The sequence below is a fragment of the Pomacea canaliculata genome, linkage group LG6 (genome assembly GCF_003073045.1).
Source record: "Pomacea canaliculata isolate SZHN2017 linkage group LG6, ASM307304v1, whole genome shotgun sequence".
Lineage (NCBI taxonomy): Eukaryota > Metazoa > Mollusca > Gastropoda > Architaenioglossa > Ampullariidae > Pomacea > Pomacea canaliculata.
Window position 1 is genome coordinate 11,145,824 of NC_037595.1, and position 18,255 is coordinate 11,164,078.

The 18,255-nt window shown below is 42.8% G+C and overlaps 1 protein-coding gene across 1 annotated transcript in view; it reads right to left on the reverse strand.

Annotated features, from left to right (window-relative positions):
• Positions 1 to 14,610: 14,610 nt before the first annotated feature.
• Positions 14,611 to 18,255, reverse strand: part of LOC112566066 (thymidine phosphorylase-like) — a 9,426-nt gene continuing 5,781 nt past the window's right edge. The window contains 3 exon segments of the mRNA XM_025242000.1: positions 14,611 to 14,754; positions 14,972 to 15,110; positions 17,023 to 17,124. Coding sequence (XP_025097785.1) covers positions 14,675 to 14,754; positions 14,972 to 15,110; positions 17,023 to 17,124 — 321 coding nt within the window. The 3' untranslated portion in view covers positions 14,611 to 14,674.

The window sequence follows — 18,255 nt, forward strand, 5'->3', positions numbered from 1 at the left end:
TTTTTTTCGGAGGGAGAGGTTGAGAGCCCGGAGGATCGGCGGTAAATAAGTCGTTAGGTTCTGCAGTCGACCACAAGGTATGCGATGTCAGGCGCTAGCTTTGCTCCAAGGAAACTCGTCCTCTCTTCGCACTGCAGCCTGAGTCGGGCGTAAACGCTGATTTCAATGTGACTCCCTCCAGCTCTGTCGGCCTCCCTGCATCAGCGAGCGGCAGATGATCATGTGACCTTTTCGACGAACATCCGGACTGCCCCCGGAGTGGCGCTCGCGGCAAGACGCCTGTGTCGCCAGGCAGGGTTTGAAATATATTTCCTTCACTGAATCTCTCAGTAAGACACGTAGACTAAAGCTTTCCTGGGCATCCTGTGTAGCTGCGCAGCTGGATAACAACCCAGCTGTAGCAATACAGTACAGCTCCAATGTTGAGAGAGAGAAAAAAAGTCCCTGTCAAAATGAAATAAAGAAGAAAGGAAGAAAGAAAAGACTTTGACAGCCTCTTTCATCCGCTCCGTCACTTAGAATTTCTGTTTCCTTTCAACTAAGGGTTGATTTATGAAGGAAAACTTTTCAACCGTTACACCGTCCTCAATGATCTTGAGGCCGACGGCAGGTAAACGGTTATCCTAACTTCCCGTTCCTCTCCACCGGTCAGAATGACATTCACCACAGGCCGAGACGACATGCACCCCGGGTATTGACCACAGCGACCACAGGTCATTACGACATCGACCACAGCTAAAGACAGAAGTGTTACTAGAATGTAGATACCATGTATTGGGTTGTATCTCAGCCTTCACTGGGTGGGAGGAGTGGGTAATTACCCCCTGCCTCGTTATTATTATTATTCTTAATTTTGTTGATGTAAGGAGGGCAGAGGGAATTCCCCGTGTGTGCACGACTGTTGGCGGAACTGTTGATGTCTATGTTGGAAGTTTGGGGGGAGGAGGGAGGTGATGTCGGGGTCACTGTGATGTCTAGAACATTGTCGGCAGGGATACCTTTATTCACCTGCTCATTCTCAGGGACCAAACAGCTATAGACCAAGACACACACACGACACTCTTCACATCACTAACCCAAGAAAATCGTTCGACCTATTTAGGATTACAAATCTCAGTTTTTAAAAAAGAAAAGCATCCGGCAGGACGCCAACTTCTCCCGCAGCATCTTGCGACTACTGAATTCCCAACAAACCGTAGATAGCTTAATAACGGTTTCTCTCCATCAGCATTCAAACATGAATAGGAAGCCCCGCGACGACTCAATAGTACGCTGCTGTGATTGATTCTGCAAAAGAAGACATCAGAATCGACTCGTACTCTCTCCCTCTCTCCCTCTCTCTCTCCCTCTCTCCCTTCCTTGCATTTTCTTTCGTCAGGAAGAGAGAAGCAGGCAGGTTGCCAGGGAAGGTCTCGCAGCGCGGTGTCGCGTTTCGCGGTGTTTGCTGCCGGTGAATGGAGCCGATGCTGTGCCGAGTACAGCCTCCTAACCTTGTAGTAAGAGGATAAGGAGTTGCAAAAATAAAAAAATAATAATAAAAATAAAAGAGCCAGTGACGTCAAGTCTTGTCGGCAAACGGCCAGGTGAGGCGGAGCGGTGAGAGCGATTTCTTCGCAGAATAAAATCAGTTTGTCAGTCTGTCTGTGCATGAGGTTGAGTATCTGTCTTCATGGCCCTGTCTTTAAGTGTAGAGAAGAAGGTAGTGTGTCTGTCTTTAGGAGACACAGAGAGAGAGACTGTCTTTAGGAGAGTAACTGTATTTTTTTTCTTCATCTTTTCGTGTCTTTTTGAGCAAGATGTCTCTCTTTTCATGATTGAGAGTGTGTATTTGTGTGTATTATTGCTTCTCTGTCTTTACCTGAATGCGAGCTCGTTGTCTGTTGTTTGTTTGTGACTGCGTGAATGCCTTTCTTTGTTTGCTTGTGTCATGAGAGATGAAGCTTCTTGTTTGTTTGTTTAGCATGTGTCTTGTGTCTCTAGTTCCATCTATCCTGAGGTTAGTCAGAGGAAAAATTTATCGCTACGTTTCTTTTTATACCCTTATCAGAAATTAAGTAGCTGGTGGAATTTTCTGCTCTTTTCACGTGCTGTTTGCTTTTTCTCTCTTCCGTCTCTCTGTGATATTGGTAAGCCAACTGTTTATGTCTAAGCGCATTGAGTTTGCCGCTGGCAGGCAAGTGCGCAAAATAAATCATAATTATAAATAATAGTATTAAGTTGATGACTGAGATGTGGATGAGCTTGCATGCAGGAGTGTGAATCACTGTGTGTGTGTCCACTCACGGTGAGCGAATGCTTTTGTGCGTGAGAAACCGAGTGACAGGCGGATGGAAAAGAAATTCCACTTATATACATCACTACTCAGTCTCCTTCACTGCCTATATCGATGTTGCTACCAGAAAATTATCTGCAGATACACACACCAAGAAAACCATATCATTTAAAATCAACAAAATCGTAGAAAGTTTCCTGTACGACAGAACTCTAAGACAGTGCGCACGAAAGAGTTTTAAAAAACGAATGCCTCGGTTTGATTTGTCTATCAGATGACCTGTGACCCCAACACCAGGAGCATGGCAAGACAGGATGTGTTTCAGAAGGTAGCATGTATCGTGCTTCCATAAATAAAAAGTGTTTGTACGACTCCCTCAGGTTTATAAAAAAAAAAAATGTAGAAGGAGAAACGAAAACGCCTCAAGACAGGTAATAATCCAGCAGATGAGAAACGACAGATGTTTGTAGGGTCACTCCGTGCGACACCTTGAGTGAACTCTGCCAAAGGCAACTCTCGTGCCCTGCAACACTCACACACGCCAGTCTCCCTGTACTTAATCTCGACTGATAGAAATAACCGTTGAATCCATGATTAAGCGGTTTATGCAATAAAACACAAAAATAGGTAAAATATTCGTCATTGAAATGTGTGTGTCTGTGTGGGTGTGAGAGAAAGAGAGACAGAAAGAAGCATACAGGACGCTACCATTTCCAGTATTTTTGGACTTTTACATTTTATTAATGTAGATAACGATTCTCAAGCCTGGTTATTTGCTGTAAGGTCAAGTGGTCGCGTGGTCTGACCAACAACGCAAAAAGCTGATTGCATCACCCGGGCGCAAGGTGCAATTATTTCTCGCAAAAAAACAAGGTTTATACACACTATCCAGCTTTAGTGAATAATAAAATGGATTTAGTGCTCCGTTTTAATTGCTCCAGCCCACGTCTGCAGGTTTGTTTACACTTCTCTTTTTTTCCGGGAAACCCTCGCAGGGAGAAAAACACGCTTTCTGGCCTCGGCATCCGGGATACTCTCAGAGAGAGAGAGAGAGAAAAAAAAACATTTTTGATGAAGTCTGCATTAGTGCTAATGACTCTGCTTCAATGGTTTATGCACTGGATAATTCTGTTAAAAAAAAAAAAAAAAAAAAAGAAGACGGGTTACCCCTAGGGAGGTAGAGTTTTTCAGTCAATGTCCATGAAAGACGGAGGAAGCGGGTCAATGCGACACGGCGCGTGGTTTCCTCCGAAGAAAACACGTCTAGCCACTCACCACGAAACACAACCAAAGCCACCGAAATCGCTCTGGCATGGGAGAAAGGCAGGGTATGTATAGGGGAATGGAAGGGGAATGGAAGGGGAACCGGCAACATACCCAACAAAATGTGCGATGTTTACGTCCAGACGCCATGCTGACTTACCAATTCCATGCATTCTGCCATTTCCGCCTCCAGAGAGTTCAGCGGTGCCGTTTGTTTCACCATCGCCTCGTCTTTTGGTCTTTGAGACAAACACGACTTTCCACAGTCTGTGGAATCTGGAAATAGTCCTCCAATGTTCTCCCAATACCAGACTCCGAACATAAAAAATAAAGGCTGCAGCGGCAAACAAGCGGCGATCGTTTGATGTCGTCCGGTGGTGATGGAAGCGTACACAACAAAGATACTTATCTTCTGTGTCACGAGCAAGACCTGTGCCACCTTTAAATACCTACGCCTCTGATGTGGGCGTGGTTTTGATGCGGATCGAGAAAACGACAGTCTCCTTTTCTCTCTGTCTCTCTCTCTCTCCCGTTCAAAGCGAAAGAAAATTCCGTGAGGTTAAGAAAACACGTTTCCGATGTGTGTCACAATCGGCTTCTCTCCCCTTTGCTTGCCCCTAGAGCTGGTAGATAAACCGTAAGAAAAGGAAGATCGATGTGACCTAATTCGGTTGATCGGAGAAAAAAACCGAACAGCTAGCCTGGGGCAAAAAAAAAAAAAAGCAATACCTTATTGGGGACATAGCCGTTGGGGGGACAGCACTCGAGTCAGGGGGGGACAGCGGTCGAGTCAGAGGGGAAAACACACACACACATGGGGGGATAGGGGAAAGGATAATGTTGATGCGAGATTTCTCCTGAAGGGGGGTAGTGGTCACAATCGACGACCAAACCAAAAATAACTGACCCAGTGCTTTGAAGGACGGTTGGTGATCGAAGATAAAGAACTATTTTTAGACGCACCCGCCAGTTTGGAGCTGTCTAAACCCAGCAACATTCCGACAACATGAGATGGGAACTAAGCTGGTACCGCGGGCTTGCATGTTGTTCTGTTGCTGCTGCTGTTGCTGCTGTTGCTGCTGCTGCTGCTGCTCACTGCTCGCTTGCTGCAGTTGACACATTTTACGAGCAAGGACGGAACTTCGATCTGTAGGCCGCAAGATACAAGAGGGTTCGAGTGTTAGGGTGGGAGGCAGTGGGATGACTGGGTGCGAAGGGTGGTGGGAGCCGAGGAGACTGGCTGGGAGGAGGACGACGACCCGCCAGGCTTCCACACACCCACGCAAAGTGTTTGCTCGCGCGCGCGAGCGTGCACACACACGCACATGTGGTCGAAGATGCTGATGGCGCGCGGGCCGGAGGTTGGATGGAGGGTTTGGGGGACGAGAGGAAGGAGAGGGTGTCTCAGTGCTGAGTAGGTCGTCGCGCTTGCTTGCAGGCTGACGACAGAGATGGTTCTGCTGGTGCGTCGCCTCGGGGGGACAGTGCAAGCGAGCGAGGGTGTCGGGGTGCGCGTGCGTGTGCGTGTGCGTGTGCGTGTGCGTGTGCGTGTGCGTGTGCGTGCATTCCTGTGCAGTCACTCACGCAGAATAGATCTGTCGCTTAATTGTCGCAAGTGTTAGCTCGCGTGCCTGCCTGTATTCGCGAGGGTGTTCTCTGATGTTTGATTACTTCATGCATGCATTACCGGGAGCGTGAAGGTTTGTGTGTTCACTGCATACTTGTGTCACTCGGTGCAAGTGTGCATGACACTAACGAGGGAGAAAAGACAATATTTTGTGTAAACCATTTTTTGTTTTTAATTACTCTTAACAGAAATATTATTAAAGCCGTGAACCAATTAATCTTTGATGACTAAACGATATAATCAAACCAACAACAAAAACTACTAAGTCAAAGACCTAACTAAAAGCCAAAATCCATCATAATTTTAAGATGACATTCCTCACTAATCTGGAAACAAAAATCAGAAAAAAACTTAAAAAAAATTTATCAATTTATATTCATACCTGCCAACTATATCATTTTGCTGTATAATTCGACAATATGCATACCTGCAAACTGTATACATACAGCTCATCGACCTAAGGTCTACAGCAGCAGCAGCAGCAGCAGCAACAATCATAACTACGTCAGTGGAGTACATCACGTGACAATGTTAGCTTTGCTGCCGTGGAGTGGTGCAGCCTTTCCTGCGGAAATTAAGAGCCTCCAACAATGCCGGTTGTAATCGAAAAATCCTCTTAATGCATTAGCCGTGTCCCTGCCGCCCCTCCCGTCCCTCCCGGGGCTGACTATCGTTACCCGGCGACTGCGCCGCCCTGCTCCTCGTCCTGCTGATAAGGTGTAAAAGGTCATCGCACCTTTTTTCTTCTTTTTTTGACTAACGAGCGTATCTGGCTTTTGTGTCCAGGCCCCTTGCAGAGCTTGCCAAAACTTGGTCTGTGGGTTTTTGTCAGAGAGGAGGGTTTTGTCTCACTGGGAAACAACGGTTTGGAGAAAATACTGAGAATATCTTTGGTTCTGTGGCTTATCGCGCGTGTAAGAATTTTAACATGAAATATGTGTAATAAATATGCTAGGTCTGAAAGTCGGGGATTTTTCCCTGGTTATTTAGGGTTTTGTTATATGATTTTTGTTTTCTTGTTGATATATATCTTTCTCTTTCACTTTTTTTTTCTTTTCTCTCTCTCTCTGCTTCTGTCTCTTTCAGTTGGTAACATGATCTTTTATTTAATTACTTCAAAGTTAGTTAATGTCATATTCACTTTTGTTATAGACACAGAATAAGGATTGTAATATGCGAAGAGTACAAATATTGCCTCGTCGTCTTCAGATGCATGCATGTTAGAATATTTGGATTTCAGTCCCTCGCCTTTGCTCCCCATCCCCTCCAACACGACGGCGTATTTTTTTTTCTTTCTTTATCGTGGTCTTCCCCTCCTCCATTTTCGTTCCTTCGCTTCTTTGGAGGGAGCAGAAACTGGAACTGCTGCCCAGATTCTCCTTGTGACCTTAACCTTTCCAGTATCGGAAATACTCTTGTTCAATCCCACTAGTCACGTGACTGGTCACAAAGATGAAACGACGTTGGTTACAATTGTGTATAGTGTTGTACAGACGCTTGTGCTCCTCGCAACGACAGTTACCGGTCAAGGGACGACTAACTGAATGACCGAAAGATTTAATGAACGCGTTTCAAATATTTGTGTACAAAGCTCGACTTTAGATGTCTGATGTTGATGGTCCTTCAGAAAGACGACAGGATGTATAAGGTAGTTTTCGAGTAGGAAGGCAGCAAAAGAGAAACTACCACTAGCAGAGTTTTAGTCGGATGGAACTTAAAATTTTCGAGGAATTTATCGTCTATTGCTATGTTTCTAGACAGATATTTGGCTCTCTCTCTCTCTCTGTGTTGGAATTGCGCCCCGGAGAGTCTGAACGGCAGAAATAGAAAGACAATGGCTGGCGATTATTGCCCTAGACATCTCCCTCACCTCCCAGAAGGCTTATTGCCTGGATATAACTCAATGTTTTGCTACTTAAAACAAGGAAGGTACAATCACAGACCGTTTGGTAAAATGCTGATTTACCTGAGCATCTCACGGCTCACAGCAGGCGGCCATTGCGTCCAGGTGTCAAGCAATGGGTTAAAACGTGTTTGTTGACTGGAGATGTCAAATATTGGGAAGAAAACAATCACTTTAAAATGTCACTTAACATGTCACAATAAAAGATTCTCCCCCCTCTCTAATTTCAGGCTGTGAAAGCTGCTTTAGAAGATACATACTTTAGATGAGCAGACGAACCGTTTAGACCTTCTTAAGCTTAGATGACCTTTCCTACACCGTTTATAATGAATGACAGTGAAGTTTGTTTTTAGACTCTTGACTTGTTTGGAGCACAGCTGGGAATGACCTCTGAAAACAATTTAGAACTGAGTGCAGTGGTGTGTTCTGCTTGGGCGCCCTCTGAAGCCAGGATCTGTCACGTGACGGTGTCGCCATGACCCGACGACCGAGTATTTGTGCTCCTCCTGTCGTGCACTTTGTGATGTTTACAGACGATCATCGCCCTCAGGAACAGGGTGAGTGGACGGCCAGTCTTTGACGCTCCATAACTGTAAATACTGGCCAGGTATTCGATGACCAGCACTTATTACTTCCTCTCTCTTCTTCCTGTTGACATGCGCAGTAGCACATGTGCAAATACTGATTACGGAGCCTTTAAGTCGTCAGACATTCCACGCGCGTCTTGTAAGTTTGGAAGATGTCACAGATAAGAGGAGAGTATTTGGACAGCACTGCCTTCAAACCCTAGAGGTGTGGGTGGGCCTTACAGTTGCACTTTGTTTGTCTACTTTTCCCGTCTGCTTCGCTTTCAGTGTCACGGTGACCGACTTAGCTGATTTTTTTTTTTAAGTTCGCTTGTCTCATAATGTTCTACTTAAAGGTCTACTGGGTTCGAATATTTCGTTCTTAATGCCCGGATAAAGGTCAGTGAAAGATGATAATTCCCAGAATCTGGGCAAATAATCCCCTGCTGTTCTCAAGACAAAAATGTCCAGAAAGATGTTACATTTGTACACAGATACTAATTAATACAGTTATGGTCGCAGATTGGACCAAACCTTGACAAGGCTAATGTATCCATGTACTCTGTGTGTCCATCTGTGCTGTTGACCTTTTTCTGCACAGTGTGATGTTTGTACTCGTGTATTTTGACAGTAGAAGGGGTAGTGTTTGCCCAGATTTGAGGAAGTAGTATCTTGTACTGAACTTAATCTAGGAAATTAGAAAATTTTTTTACTCCATTAATGCTTTCATGACATGAAACATGCGACCGTAGAACTTATCCAACCGTCAGGAAAATGGATAAATTGATTAAATTTTTTCTAAAAAGGTGATCACTTATGTGCAGCTGCGTTCTTCTCACAGCTTTGATGAGAAGTTGAAAGAAAATGTGTGGGAACTTTAACAAAAACACTTCGTCAGACTATAACCTAACCACCTCTTTGACTTGGTGAAGGCGATTGATGATGGAGCTAACAGCTGACGATGGCGAACACGAGAGAACTCTAACTACACTGCCTCCTCTGGAGTTTTTTTTTCACTGTCAAGACTTAGCTGTGGTCGGACGCCCTTTATCCACTCCTTCCCCAACCAAACTCTCAAGGGATTATTGCGCAAGCCTTTGAGGTAGTTGGTTCGATGTTTGTCAAAAACGCTTTCCCTGCCCATACATTGAAAGAAAAAGAAAAAAAAAAAACCGGGGACGGGGCTTCATGCCATAGACACCAGGAACTATAAATTCTGTGCGCTGGGACCTTCACCGCATTCGCGATGTGTTACGTCAAGGGACATAATCCGTAAAAAAAAAAGTTAGAGGTGAAACGTTTCTCGAAGGAGTTATCGGCCTGTCTTTTGCGTATACCAAAAAAAAAGATTTTAATTAGCGTGCATGCCTAGGAAAACATAATAACACATATACACATGTGCCCGCGCATGCACACGATCAAATAATAAATGCATATATCTTATCTTTGCTACAGTATTTATACGCTTAACCTTTTATGCCAGACAAGAAGTTAAAATATAGCTAAGTACATTGAGAACGGTTGACATCATGTTTTGTAATCTGCGGACTGAGTTCATGAAGTTGAATGCGTTGTGTACAAAGCTTTGCGGCGACTTGGGTACTTATCTGTCATGAGTATGGACAGATGGGAAAGGGATGGGTGGGGCTGAAATTTGAGAGAATAAACAGGCCTTGGAGTAGTGTGGATAGTACAAATTAAAGTGCAGTTCAGTTTCTTCAATATTTCCAGTTATAAATAATCTATGAGTCTGCCTTATGTAGTTTACGGTATTTTTAAGTTGGTATCACGAAGTATGAATCTTAAGCATTTCTCATAATCATGTAGCTTAGGCTCTGCCAGATGGGAGCTTGACACGGATTTTGAAACACTGGACATGGTAAAATTATTTACTATTTTGTAAGTCTTTGAGGGTGGCATGTCTTCAGGTAAGTGGACAGCTCTTAACCAGAACATTACAGATCTCACCTTCTCGGCTTATACAATTGTATTTTGTTTTTTGATAAGGGTGCTCCTAGACATTTCTCCAAATGTGAGCAGATTCCCCATATTTCTGAACTATAAGAGAGAGCAAATTGCATTAAAGCATCAAAAGTTTTGTAAAAAAAAGGTTTTTAAGGCACTTTTAACATCTCTATTACTGCCTCGCGGCTTTTACTTGCTCGGTCTTTCAATGGTTGTGTAAACAAACACACAGCAGGTCGATAAAATTAATCTCAGGTATTTGCATGCGTTAACAATTTTCTCGTCTTTGCTATCATAATACCATTGTTTTCTCCGTCCCCCATTCCTAAACACTACAATATTAGATTTTAATAAGTTGACATAAAGGCTCTGTAGAACAAAATTAAATAGCTCTACAGAAGCTGCAGAGAGAGAGAGAGAGAGAAAAATCATGCACTCAATCACACATATATATGCAGAGAGAGAGAGAAAGTAGAGATAGAAACACATTCACCTCTAAATGTAAAGGGAAGTAAACAAAACAAACAAACAAACAAACAAACAAACACCGTATCCTTTTGCAAAAGAAGTAAAATATACATACATATCTACAGAGGCTCACTCACTGTGGAATGAATGACAGTAAAGAATAAGGAGGTAGTCTGGGGATACCAGGGAGAGAATTCAACTGATGGCCGAAACCTTTGCCATTTCAGGTCCCGGGTGTCTCATCTTCAGAAGGTACAAGGCAAGATAATCGTCGATGTCGGTCTCCGGTCGATTGCTTCGGTTTCCCCACTGCCCTAGTTATCTTGACCCGCCGTGACCTGCTGCGCGTGACGTGCCCATGGTTTCCGTTGCAATAACTACTGGTTATCTCTCTCCTCCCTCTTTCTGTCCGTAGGACGTTCGATCGTAACGACACATAAGCCCCTTCCCCTCCTTACGTTTGCGAGAAAAAAAAATCCAACAAACAAAACATACACACATAAATTTAAAAAAACCAAACCGATAAAAGACCGACCACACGCAGCAATTAAAGCGGTGAGATCAATGGCATGACCTGTCAGAAAAGGTCAAAAGATGTTCTTTAATTCACCGCGGTAATAATACGGTCAAATATGTGTCATACTTCTCCTCTGGCCATTAGGATGTAGGTTAATACTGTATCGAGCTTTTTCCCTGGGGATAGTAGCGGCTGCGGTGTTATAGAATGTTTTCGAATTTTATTAACCTACGAATGCACATTCATCTCCTAACACCGCAAACTGATTATAACATCTAGAAATATACATATCTAGCATACATCAGTTGATATATCTTCAAGAAGTGTGTGTGTGTGCGCAGGATCAACTGATCATAATTACTAGAAAATATGTTGACTGTGGAACAGTAACAATATTTTTTAAGAATTCACCCCAATCATTCGATTAAAATGATTGCAGTTTTAACGACCTGAAAAATATGTTTCATTCCTTAAGGTCTTGAAGGCTTAAAACTAACTTGAAAAAAGAGTCTGAGTTCTGTGGGTTTTTAAGAAAATAAAACACTCGCATGTCCCAGTCAACATCTAAGTTTGGTCAGTTGTATGGTGGGAATGAAAAACAGCAAGCGAATTATCTATAGATATATCCTTGTAGAAGACTATGGGCCTTGGTTCTATACTCAAATCTCGCTTTTTGTGGTCTGGATTTCCCCAAGCTTCGCCTCACCATCGGTGTGGACAAACGGGAAACTCATATAAAAAAATGGTCTGCAAAACGTTTGTCTAAAAAATATCTTGAAAATATGGGATGATGGGGCTTTGGATCATCGACTGAGGCAGGCTGCTCCAGACACCGACGACCCAAGATGTGTGCGCATCTCTAGACACCAAGCTTGGACTGATGATCTCTGGCATGCAATGGGAAACCGAAGCTCTCGATCTAAGATGCAGTAGAAATCCTATGTTATCATTTGTACCTCGGTATCATACAGGATTACCAAGGATTATCTCAAGACCAAGCTGTCTCCCATAAAACACACTGCTGACTTTCCAGAGTTCACGCCGAGGTCACAACAAACCTGAAGCTCGTTCTGGTGCTAATCTCATTAGCTGAACTTTACCATTGACATGCTCTTCACCCTCCAAACACAAACAAAACATGGAACACTTGCAAAGACTGGCGATGACATCAGTTTTCCCATGTGGAGTAGTGAGTGGGGTGGATGCTGTAACCTACATGCCATGTTGTCATGGAAGCACGTCCACCAGACTCTAGAGAGGCTTCCTCCAGCTTCTGCCAAGACTTTTTTTTGTGACAGCCTGTCCTTTTAACTCTCCCCAAGTGACAGAGAGCGTTTGTTCCTGAATTCTGTGCTTGCTGTAGTGAAGACGAATGTTCTGTCGGTTAGTGCCAGACAGTCTGTGAGAAAGGCTCTTTACGCCTCGTGTAATTCGAACGCAGGACTTCAAACCTGAATCGATGGACAGTCAAAACGAACTGTGAAAAGGTCGGAAAAATTCCACTGGGATCGTTTCTGCACATTTATTCAGCTAGTTCGTGCCGTGGTCACAACCCAGGGAATATAATCAACCCATTTTATTTTATGTTTGTCCACCTTTACGCTTTATAAGAGCAATAGAGCATGGTATGCTCGCTGAATGACTGGCATCTTCAAAATAAATGAGGTGAACTGAGTTTCGCTAATATGTGTGTGTGTGTTTTTATATTTCTACGTAGATGGGGTATGGAGGCTGGCTTTTAGATTTACCTCTTTTCAACACCTCCATTGCAAGTTGTATCCTCTTTTTTCCTTATTTTTCTTTCATATGATCACATACCATTGGTTATTTTTTAATTTCAAAATCGTATATCAATAGTTGTTTTACTTACTACTCTTCTGCTACAGCTTCCTAAACACAGTGATAATAATCAATCAATCAATAAATCAATCTTTATTGTCTGTACAAGGCATAATGCCAGGACAGAAATTTTTCTTTTGCTCAAATCATCATCATCATCATCATCATCATCATCATCTACATTTCAAATCCCGTCCCCATTTTAGGCCAAATGTGGTTTACAAATAATAAGCATAACAATCACAGCTATCATGATGCATTTATAAAGTGTCGCCCAGCACCAGACAGGCTACAGAGCGCTGCACATACACATGCACAGACCCAGGCTGTATCATCAATAGACTCCAGTCAATAGAAACACAGGCATGTGAGGACAATAACACTCGCATGCACTTATCTCAGCCTCCCGACAACCCCCTAATACCAACATAAAACTGAGAGAAGTTCCAAGTGCAAAACTTGTTATAACTGATGCAAATTGAACACTGCATAGTAGTCACCATAGCAACCACTGTCACTGAAAATCAAAACTGTAAAATAATAGAAAACTTCAGGAATACAAACTTTCACTAAGAGTGGAGTAGCACCCATGGTATACATAACATCTGCAATCACCATCAGAAGTGGTAAACGTGTGCAACCATGACTAGAATTATTGATGACTGTCACTGAGAGCAGTGACCAATGACCGAATACCAATGAAATACACAAATTTAAAATGAAATGAGCATGATTACAGAATCATCATCATCATCAAGCAACTGTGGGCTTAATAGAGCCGATGATTGGTGAAAGATGTTGGAATGTTCCTTCATTAAGTCTTGAAGGCTGAAGCAAGAAATTTTTGTAAAAAATACTTTTTAAAATGCTGCCTTTGCAGGGAAATAAAAAGGAACGTCGACAACGTGGGTGTACAAAGAAGGAGATTGAGAAAAAGATAAACGACCAGCATCGCGGATTTTCTTATTATTTTCAGAATTCTCGCTCGAGGCCAGGGTGAACCAGAAATAGTGCAAGGTTGTTGTGAAGACCATGATCTTTTGCCATTTTTGCTGGTCGTTAATCTGTCGGCCCTGACATCTGCTTATGAATCTGTTTATTTGCTGACATCTGTTTATGAAACTGTGGCTTCTTTTTTAAAGTGCAAATGTTTGAAATAAAGCAGTTTATTTTGTGTTTGTGGGTGTTTGTGTAAAGGTGATGGGGGTCATGAGGTCGAGGATGAAATAAATGGTTTGTTTTTGTTTGTGCTGGGGGAATGGTCGTCTCTGATTCTGCGAAAGAAATCGTTTAGAGATACATAAACACGATAAGAATGAAAATAAAACTGCTCATAAAAGTAACTTTAAAATACCTAAGCGATGGAATATGTGAATGAGTTATATATGTCTATGCAATAATATTTGAATCTCCGTCACGTTTTTATTGGATAAATGCCTCCGGAAGTCATTTTTTTCCTCTCTTTTGGTCTCAGTCAATGTTTCACTGAACATAACTATAATCCACAATCAACACAGTATCCTGTTCAGGCCAGAGTATCCCGTGTCACTGGTCAAGATGTATGTCCCTGCCCTTGCCATTAACCTAATCAGTAGACTGTTGGTGGTCTAAACACTTTAAACTAAAAGTAGAAAATACATTTTGTATAACACATCTCAGTAATGTCCGACAATCACACTCAATTGTGTAAAAACGAAGAATAATCGGAAGACTAGCCTCACATCGTCACTAAATGGCGATACCGCAGATTAAAAACCCGAGACACATGCTGAAAATTCCTGTAGAAACCGAAATAAATCAAGTAAAGATGAGGAGAATGATAACAATAGGTCCTCTTACAGGAAGCTCAAAAATGCAAATGCAAAATAAGTCGAAAGGCATATTATAAACAACAGTAGATTCATCATTAAATGTAAGGCACATAGTTCAATAAAATACTTTTTCTTGATTGCACTTATCACATGCTAAATCAATGAATTCATAAAGTACAAAACATTTAACTAATTTATATTGTCAAAAAATAAATCACAATGTGTAAAAAGGTAAAGGTCACCCCTAATCTTTTCGGGTGGTTGGGGAGTGAGGTGGTAGAGGCCTCACAATGTGTAAAACTATTTAAATGCTTAAAATTGACTAGTTGGTATTATGAAATGCATAATTTTGCATTCATGCACATGTGTGTCTTCATAAGTTGTTATCGGGCAAAATTGTATCGTGAATGAGTTGTCTGGGTCCAGGAGGCTGTGCCCTTATGTCAAGTGCTTCTTGAAGCATCCTCACAACTTTCTTCTGGCACAGGTGTTCTGGAGCAATGTATCCTTATCCACGGATCCCCTGAAGCAGAAAGTGTCACGTGAGCACGCAGACAGATGAAGCATCAGAATGTCAGACAGTACGAACAGATAGATAACAAGTAACGTGGAGTTTATTGAGGTCCATACTGTCTGTTGCTGCAAGCTGCCAAGTTTCTACCAGAGAAATGAGAGATAAAACGCGACATACTGTATTTTATCATCAATCATCATCATCATCATCATTTTCGTGGTCTTACCATTGACCTCATCGCCGAATGTCTTCAGCAGCTCAAGTCCGATGGTCAGATCAATGGCGTCCCCCGCTTTTTTGCGCCCCGCACCCAACATGAAGGCCGCTCTTAGCACACGGCATGGCCTCGATGCGGTGAATGAAGCCTGCACACACACAGGTACAAAAACCATCACAGACCCTTGATGTTTAAAAGCCTTCTTCACTCGTTCTGGTCTGATGACCTGTCAATAGGCTAAAACTATCTCTGAACATTATTTTACCATACAAGATTTATGAAAGATTTTTATTGTCATTTGAATTTCCTTCCCTAAGGAATTCCTCAAGTTAATATTGACCTCTACACATAATAAATCACCAGAGGAACATAGTTATATACCATAGATAATATATCGCTTAATTAAGCTTCCGCTCAGTTCCTACGGGTTTAAAACATCAACACCTTGCCCTACCAAGTCCTGTGAAGCCATTACTGAGCAACGTCGCTAGTTTACCTCAGTGACTACGTCCCCTCAGGATTTCGCAGACTGCTCTTTGCTTTAATTTTCGCAAGTTTAATTCAACCTCAAAAGAGGTCAACAAGAGGTCAAGACATTTTTCAGACACTTTTTTCAAATGTTAATTATAAAACTGCATGCTAGATGTGTAATTCGAGGAAGGAAAAAAAAAAACAACTGTAACGATTCTGTCAACTAAAACATTTTACACTTACCGCTAAATAAACTTCCTTTCTCCTGAGGTTTGTTGTGTTTTATGACCATCATATCCAATATACGTGAAAGTAAGCCACACAATGATTGAAATAATTTCGCGTGTATCTAAGACATGGTTTATGAATAAAACTTTTATTGGACACTTTCTCGAAGCAATCCAATCTACCCTTTTGCGTTTCCAAGAAGACTAGAAGTCTCGACGAGAAAACCTAACTCTTGTGGATTTCTATGCGATGATTGATAAGCGGCAGCTGGAACAATGACACGCTTTTTTCGATAATTACAGAGAGGTCTGGGTTCAGGCGGCAGAGGGGACAGTAAATCGGACTGGGTGAACGGTTGTCGAGGAAAAGACATCACCACGGAAATTAACGGCTAGGAGAGAGAAGGTTGTACAAGCGATACGTCACGAACAGCGAATTCGTAATGAGTTGACTAGGACAGTGACGTTTGCACAGGAGAACAATGTTTAGATTTCAGCTTCTTTTTCTTCCTCTCCATCTCTGCTTTTCTTTCCCTGGTCTCTCTCTCTCTCCACGCCTCACGAACACACGACAAGTACGCTGGTACTCCACAAGCCACATGCAAGCCGCAATAGCACGTCGTTTCCAATTAGGGATTTCCGTTCACGCAAAGTATTCGCAAAGTCGCATGAAAATCGACGACTGCTGCAGCCCTTGTCTGAATTTCTGGCTTCGGGTTCGAAATCCCCAGAGAAAGGCACAGTATGGTGCCTGTTCCGCATGCAGGCTCGAGGTCATTCTCTGACACTTACCAATGACCGTGCGCCAAAGGAGAGATAGTACAGGACGACTGATTGTCAAGTCAGGAAACCACGCTCTCACACACACACACACACAGACACGCAAACATGCCCGTATGTTTGTAAGCAGGCACGCACGCACACCTCCACACATACACACAGGACATCAAAAGATATTTTGAATGTAGGCAATTTCATCCAGGCCTAACCTAACAGCAACCATCATCTACACACTATTGATACACAGCCTATTTGGGATAACACACGCCAACCTCAGGAAAAGTACTTCCTGCAGAAAGCGTTAGAAGCTGATGATTTACACCTTGGGTGGAGCCCAGTGAGCTCTGGATACATACAATCAGCTATAAAAAGGATAAATCTACTAAGTAGAAGAGTTTACGTAATATAAAAAAAACAGATTTAGATAAATTATCGACATCCACTGAAAATAGCTTCTTCCTGTCCGCAATTCTCAATCTTCGATTTTGACGTCAGCATAACCGCATTGCCTTTTTTATTTATTTATTTTTTTATTATTTCACTTGAGCAAATGAAATGAAAAAAAAAGAGGGGATAGCTTACCAGCTTTCCGACACCTAAGCTCGATCGTGTTGGGTGCTCTCGGCAGCACACTCCAAGGATCATCACACAACTGAGCAGCCACCTCATCTCTACCCCTTGATACTATCCCGGAACTTTGTCAGGCGCTGCCATCGTTGATGAGCCCGACGATCCGCGATCTTTCTCCTTTTTGAGAACCTTAGAACGTTTGTAGTGCGGCACTCAATCTGCCATTCGCGACATTAGATCATTAAAAGAAGATGTGGTGTGGTGCAACGGGTTAAGCATAATAATCAAATAGAACAAAACAAAAAGAAAAGGACTCGTGGATGGATACATAATTACCTCATTAGGTACTGTAGTTTCCATTTAGACTACTTTTAATGTCACTCGATATTAGGACAACAAGCCTTCTCGCGATTTTTTAAAGTTTTGCCCAGTTATCCTCCTGCAGTTTACTATCATCTTACGTTTATCATTTCAAGCAAGGACAGTTTACAATCTTCTCCTCCTAGATCAGAAGCAATAAAGAATAGCAAATAAGTCGAAAAGAGTTCCATATAGATTCGCAGTGAATGGTGGGTAGACAAATCAAAGCTGACCACATAGCAGTCAATCTCATTACTAGGGTTGAGGGATCACGCCACGACGGTAAGATGTACCTTCGCTTCCGTATGGATCTCCGCCAACGTAGATGCTGTAGTTGTCGTCGGCCCCTGGACTTCCCATTGGATCTTCTCTGCCAGATCAAGCTTGGTCACAATGCGTGCCCTGGCTGACCCTGAACGCAGCTGCACTCACGCGTCCAGCTTCGACTACCCCATAGGCGTTTCTCACATAGATCGGATCATGGACAGCACGGCGTCTGTTTTCGGTCTGGCCCTGCTCCCGCCTTACCTACATCGACTGTTGACGTATTCATACGGCGTATTCAACATCCTCCTCCTCTCTCCAGCACGTATACCTTGCATATGCATTTTAGCAGGGTCATCTACTCATCCACAACACTTATGTAAGACATTTAAATGTCCCTACTGCTTCAAGTTGGAATGCCATTCCCCGAACCCCTGGAAAATTCTAGAGACCATATCTGGGCCAATATACAGTCTCAAACGTACAATAAATTAGATTTAAGCAATAAATGTTTGCATTCGGTTGGCCTATTTGCTACTAATACAGTGCTACCGCGCTAACGCACCATCGTACTGGCAAGCTGCTCTCGGCTGTTATACGATCGGCTCATGAACGGCACTC